General features: G+C 36.8%; 1 protein-coding gene across 1 annotated transcript in view; it reads right to left on the bottom strand.

The window, feature by feature from the left end:
* The window catches only part of FAM114A2 (family with sequence similarity 114, member A2), a 49,640-nt gene extending 45,242 nt beyond the window's left edge, over positions 1-4,398 (bottom strand). Inside the window, 3 exon segments of the mRNA XM_006894748.1 lie at positions 3,260-3,352; positions 3,767-3,866; positions 4,168-4,398. Of these exon segments, the coding sequence (XP_006894810.1) occupies positions 3,260-3,352; positions 3,767-3,866; positions 4,168-4,398 (424 nt within the window).
* Positions 4,399-7,390: the final 2,992 nt, after the last annotated feature.

Genomic DNA, 7,390 nt, shown 5'->3' with positions numbered 1-7,390 from the left:
TCATTGCTAGATCTGTCTTGAAGTACAATATTGTCAGTGACAGGATAATATCTATACGCATACAAGGAAGTCCACACTTTGTCCCCTAGTAATGGATAATTGAATCAGAAGTACAAATGAAAGCCAAGTTTCTTTTAAAAAAAGTTGCCATTGAGACTACTTTAACTTACGGTGGTCTCAAATGTGTCAGCATAGAATGTGCACCATTGGGTTTTACACGGTTGATTTCTCTGAAATAACTCACCAGGGCTTTCTCCTAGGCACTGGTGCACTAAAACCATTGAGTATACTCAAATCATTGATCTTTGGCTTAGCAGCTAAGAACACCAACTGCTTCATGTAGGAGCTCTGATCCCATTATACATGTGTCCATCAAAGGCTGTTGTTGCTGTGTACCTTGAGTTGGAAGTGACTCATAGCTGACCCTCCAGCAGGTTTTCAGAGGCATTAAATCGCAAGTGAGGAGATGGCCCATCTATCTCCCACGAAGCAGATCTGAATGGCACGCTTTTGAGTTGGCAGCTCAATGTGTTACCACTAAGCCACCAGAGCTCTCTAGAGACTAACTAGACCCAGTTATTTCCATATAAAATTCCCAGGAGAACAAATTAGATTACTCTGGCTGATCTGACTTTAAACATAGAAATAACTCTGGAAATTGAACTAGAATAATGAGAAGCCAAAACAAAGGGAAGAAATGCCAATATAAAAGAGTTGAACATAAGGGCAGTTTAAGAAAATGAAGCAAAATATTATAATGAAATAAGCAAAGAGCTAGGGTCCAAAAATAAAATAAAAAGAGAAGAACTTGCTTGGCATTTCTTAAGCTGAAAGCTGTGAAAAACAAATTCAAGTCTCGAGTTCAATACTGAAAAATGCAATGGGCAAAATCTTGAATGATCCAGGAAGCATCAAAAGAAAACAAAACAATACACAGAGCCACTATATAAAAAAATAATTGGCTGACATGGAATCATTTCAGGAAGTAGCATATGACCAAGAACAAGAGTGATAAAAGAAGTAGTTTAAGCTGGACTGAAGACATTTGTCAAAAAAATAAGGTCCAAGAATCAATGGAATATCAACTGACATGTCCAACAGACGCAGCCCTGAATAAGGATCTGACTAAAAATCTGCAGTTAATTAACCAAATGACTGGAAGAAATCCCTATTTATTTCCATTCTAAAAATATATCCAACGGAATGTGGAAATTATAACAATATCATTAATAATATATGCCAAAAAAAAGATTTTGCTGAAGATTATTAAACAGCTAGAACAGTACATGGACAGAGTATTACCAGAAATTCAAGCTGGATTAAGAAGAGGCTGTGGCACCAGAGATATCTATGCTGAAGCCAAATGGATCATGGCTGAAAACAGAGAATAACAGAAGGTTATCTATCTTTGTTTTACTGACTATGCAAAGGTATTTGAATGTGTGACTAATAACAAATTATGGCTAACAATGAGAAGAATGGGATCTCAGAACACTTCTTATGCTCATGCAAAGTCTATACCTAGACCAAGAGGTGGCTTTCTGAATGAGCAAAGGAGCACCGCATGGTTAGAAATGTGTGAGACATGGAAGTATCCTTTAGCCACATCTATTCAATCTGTATGAGAAAAAAAATTTGAGAAGCCAAACTTTAAGAAGAAGAAAGAGGCATCAGGAGTGGAGGAAGACTCATCAACAAACTGTATTAAGCAGGATGACATAACCTTGCTTACTGAAAGTAAGGAAGAATTGAAGTTCTTGCTGCAAAAGATGAAAGACTACAGCCTTCAATATGGATTGCATCTCAACATAAAAAAAAAAAATTCCTCACCACTGGGCCATTTGGCAACATCATGATAGATGGAAACGACTGACATTGTCAATGATTTCACCTTTCTTGGACCCACAATCAACACCCTTGGTACCAAAAGTCAACAAATCAAAAGATGTATTGCATTGGAAAATTTGCTGTCAGGGACCTCTACAACGTACTGAAGAGCAAGGACATCAATTTAAAGATTAGGGTGTTCCTGACTCAAGCCATGGTCTTTTTGATTATTTGCTACACATGTGAAAGTTGGACAATGACTAAGGATGACAGAAGAAGAATCAATGCTTTTGAGTTGTGTTGATGGAAAAAGAATACTGCATATCCCATTGACTTCCAAAAGAACAAACAAATCTGTCTTAGAGAACATACAACGAGCCTCCTTGGAAACATGGATGATGAATCTTTGTCTCACATACTTTCGATCTGGTAGGAGAGGGATGTCCTTGGAGAACATTATCATACTTGTCTTTGATGGAGGGTCCACATAGAAGAGGAAAACCCTCAACAAGATGTACTGGCACAGTGACTGTAATAATGGGTTCAAATATATTGGAGATGATGAGACTGGCACAAAATAGAGTCAGGTTCTCATCTGTTGTGTAAAGGGTCACTATAAATTGCAGTCAACTCAGCAGCACATAATAAGAAGTTAGTCTCTGATAAGCATTGTGTCAAGATTCAATAAAAAGCTAGAGTTTGGGAAGATAAACAGTGAAAATCAATCTTCCCAATAAGGAAAATAATACAGCTGTAAAGGTTCCCAAAAATTTAAAGCCATAAAGGAATTATCTGCAAGGTAATTCTAACTCATAGTGACTCTACAGGACAGAGAACAGCCACACAGGGTATCCAAGACTGTAATCTTTATGGAAGCAGACATCTTTCTCCCAAGAAGGTCTCAGAGAGAAAGAGAATGAAAATTCAGGCCCCAAACAGCATTTATTTTCTGGATCTCTTGATCCCTGGTTCTAAGTTTATAGTTAGAGCAGATACTTGTTAGATCAAGGCAGACTTCCAGAATTGAACTTTACCTTCACATAAATTTAAATACACATAAAAATACACTCTCAAAACTTATACAATAAAACATATTTAATGACACAATAACTTCAAGTTCAACTAACTCTTACTAGAGTGTTACTGAATTATGCACAGCACAACTCTTTTACATTCAGGGTATTATTTATTTAGAGTTTAAAACAGATAAATCATCCTGCTCCACAGTTAAGGAAAGCAAAGCAAAGAAACATATTAACAACTGAAGGACAGAGATGTCTAACTAGGGGTGATGATTCCAAATCTCCTGTATTATCCCAATCCTCTGACGTCCTGCATATCATAGACACTCAATAAACAAATACTTCAAAATGAGCTCTCATGTTTTTATCCTGATACATAATTCTAAGTCTTAATGTTTCCATACACCAACCTGATGCATACTGGACTTGAGTTGAAATTTCACTGGGACTTGGGATTCCAAGGGAAGTCTCTGCCTTCTCAATGACATCTGAAATGCTTTGCCCTAATTTAAAAAAAATGGCAATATTTTTATATTTCAGTGTTATTTACTATTAGTAATCAACAGAGCGGAATAATAAAAATGATAGATTATTTTTCATTATAATGAAAAGATGTTTTATTTTGAACCATGCCCAACTAATCTTAGGCTGCCAAGCTGTTTCCTTATAAAAATAAAGAAATAAATAAAATCGAGGCATGAGTTAGGTCATCATTAAAGAGCAATTTTATACTACCAATTCCTATACAGCAAGACTCTAATGGGGAAATGCCACACACTCTAGCGGCCGCATAAACCAATCAGCTATTACCAATGCATCTTCAAACTATCAAGTGGTTGATAACAAAGTTAAGGAAGAATTATTACATCTGGAGTGAAACACACATACAAATTAATAAAATTAACTGATGATCTTACCTACTGTGGCTACTGTAGCTGAGGCTGAAGAGAGTAAGGACTTGCCCCAGCTGCCCCAGTAACCCCACCCAGTCTGGGGTACCACTTTGGAAACTGACTCCTATTTTTAGGGGTAGACAGAGAGAAAAAAAAATTAGTGGCAAATCAGAATTTATAAATAAGGTTTATAATTATTAGTCAAAAGTACAGGTAAACAAATGTTATGTGGCTTGATGTTTCGCTTGACTGACAGGTATCAACATTTAAATATCACACAGAAAGGCAACTATTCATAAAGGCATTTATAGAACTGAAAAGTCTATCTTATGCTCATAAAGGGAAAGAAACAGATAAACAATTAATTGGCACAAGTTTCAAACTTCCAAACACTTTCAATCCTAGTATTTTAAACAATACTCTACTTTGCTTGCAGCTTGTGATGTCTGATCAGAGAGAACTTCCGCAGTCTCAAGGTTATTGGAAGATCTGGTCTCAGGCCTTTTCCTAGTGGAAACTATAGGTTCCTCTTTATTCTCTGGCTTGGTACTTAGGTCAGCAGACTCAGAATTCTTTGCTGTCTCAGAGCTGTCATCCTCAAGAAAGGAAGCTGCTTCAGTTATTACTGGAGTCTCAATGTCATCTTTATCCGACATGATTAGAGCATTGCCTAGTGAAACGGAAGCAAAGAAAAAATTTAATTGTATAGGGTTTTTGTATGAATTATTCTTTTTAAATTTTTTTAGATTATCATAGATTTTCATGCAACTATATGAAATAATTTGGGAGTAGGAATGGCATCCACTTCCTAAATAACATGCCTCTGGAAACTCCATGAACTCTGATAAATGTCGACGGTTATGGAGGGGCTTTCAGGCCTTTTGTTCATGGAGTCACTACGAGTCCTGCTCGACTTGAAGGCAATCAATAACAACAATATAAGAAATAATACACAAGCCATAATATACCTTTCCTATAGTTTCCCCAATAGTAGTGTCCTATGATTATAGTGTCATATCACAGCCAGGAAACTGACAATGATATAATCCACTACCCTCATTCAGATTTCATGAGTTTTCCATATGCTCATGCTTGCATGTGCATGTTGTGTATTGAATTCTATTTAATTTTACTGTATGCATAGACTCATGTGACAAGATACTAAACAGTTCAATCATGGGATGTCTTATTCTCCTCTCTTAGACACAGCATCTTTCCACTCTTCCACTTTTTCTCAACCAATAGCAACTACCGATCTATTCTCTAGCTCCTTAGTGTTTTTTTTTCATTTAAAGATTGTTAGATAAATGAAATATACAAGTAACTTTTTAAGACTGACTGTTTTTAAACAGTATAATCCCCTCAAGAGCTATCCATGTTATTCTGTGTATCAATAGGCCCTTCCTTTTTCTTGCTGAGCAATATTCTCTGGTATGGATAAATCTGTTTAACTGCATATCCCTTGATAAATGTCGATAGTTTTAAAGGGCTTAAAGACTTAAAGGCAATCAATAACAACAACCACTCCTTGAAAAATATCTCAGTGGTTTCCAATTTGGGATTATTACAAATAAAGTAGCTCTGAATATTCATGCACAAGTTTTTTTTATGTAAACAGAGCATCCACTTTTTTAATATAAATTTGAGTGGAATTTCAAGGTCATATGGTAAGTGGATGCTTACTTTTGTAAACAAGTGCCACATTCTTTCAGAGTAGCTGAAGCATTTTACATTCCCACCAGCAATGCATGAATGGTCAAGTTTCTCTGCATTCTGGCCAGTGGTTGGTATAAAAATATTTTCTATTTTCATAACTGTGTAGTAGTATGTCACTACGGTTTTAAGTTGTCCTTCTCTAATGATTAATGTTGTTAACATCTTTTAATGTGCTTATTTCCCATTTGTGTATCTTCTTCAGTGAAATAACTTTCTATATTTTGATCATTTTCTAATGGATTGTTTGGGTTTGTTGGTTTGTTTTTTTTTTTTACTATTGTGTTTTATTTAGAAACTCTTTATATATTCTAGACACAAGTCTTGCATTAGATATTTGGTTTGTAAATATTTTCTCCTAGTCTATAGCTTCATTCTCTTCACAACCATCCATAGAATAAACCTTTCATTCAGACACAGTTCAATTTATTATTCTTTTTCTTTTATTGGCTGTGCTTCAACAACCTTATTAATCATTCCTCCCTGGTAGTGCAGAGGTTTACACTTTTCATTTAGCAGCTCATCACTTAACCACTGCTCTATCAGGGCCCTTTGTCTGGTAATAACTACAACTGTTATTACAGTATGCCACTTAGTCAATTCTGACTAAAAAACTTAGTGTCACCTAAATGGAACTGACTCACAGCTGATCCTCCAGTGAGTTTTCGGAGGAGACTGCTCCTCCTTCTCCAGTGGAGCACCTGGTGGATTCAAACCATGTTTTGGATTCAAAGCCTTCAGGACTGCAACACAGCTTCATGCTGCTAGGCCACCAGAGCTCCCCTTTCAGTGAGTTTTCTGAGACTTTAAAACACACAGGAGCATTCTTTCTCCCATGGAGCCTCTAGTGGATCTCAACTGCCAGACGTGCCACTTTTAGGTTTGTAGCAAAATTCCCTATGGTCTAGGTCACTGGATGTCATATGGCTGCTAGGCTCTTTAATCATGTTCCCCACAATGTATCCCTGTTCTGGTAGCAAATGGTTAAACACCGAACCGTAACAAAGATTGGTGATTTGAATCCACCCTGTGACTCCATAGGAAAAAGACGCTGCAGTCGCTTCCATAAAGATTACAGTAAAACAAACAAACAAAAATCCATAAGACAGTTCTACTCTACAACACAAGTCACCATGAGCTGAAATTGACTGTAAGGCATATAACAACTGAACTCTGTAGGAGTTTGGGTTTATAGCATCTGTCTTTAGGATGCATAGCATCTGTATAGATGAGGATGACAAGAAGAGCATTTAAGTGCAGTTGGAAGACATGGAAAAGCTCACAGGCCTGAGGTGTCAGAAGCAGTATTGGAGTAGGCAAAATGTCAGAAAGATGCTATGGAGATAACAGAAAGGACAGGAACACATTACTTAGACCATACAGATATATGGCATTACTGTTATAAAACTAACTCACTGCCTTGGGTTTAGAGGTGACCCTCCATTGGGTTTCCATGTATAAATCACACAGGCGGAGACTGGGCATCTTTCACCAAATGGAACCAATGATATACTCCCTTTGGATTAGCAGTGTGCTTCCCAGAAGCTCCCTACATTGTTGTGTGCTGTTGAGTCAGAGGCAACCGGTAGCTGACCCTCCAGCTAGCTTTCAAAGACAATAAATCAGGAGACTGCTCATCCTTCTCCCAAGGACCAGCTCGTGGATCTGAACTATGTGTCTTACATTACTGTATACTTTTCCAAAACACTTAAGAGGAAAACAATTCAAACACAACAATTACACATATAAACCACCTATTATGTCAAGGCCCAAACAGTAAAGATTACACAATTCTCCAAAAGAGTTCAGTCAGTGTTGTCGGTGGTTTAATTATTAGGTGCTTTTTTAAAAAACGAAAACAAAACCCTTTTCCCACTGTATGCTCTCTACAGTTTTTAACACACACATCTAATTCATATAATTTTATATTAAGAC

Source organism: Elephantulus edwardii, unplaced genomic scaffold (assembly GCF_000299155.1).
Source record: "Elephantulus edwardii isolate Elephantulus edwardi_28Jun2011 unplaced genomic scaffold, EleEdw1.0 scaffold00149, whole genome shotgun sequence".
Taxonomy (NCBI): Eukaryota; Metazoa; Chordata; class Mammalia; order Macroscelidea; family Macroscelididae; genus Elephantulus; species Elephantulus edwardii.
This window is presented reverse-complemented; position numbering and strand designations above follow the sequence as displayed.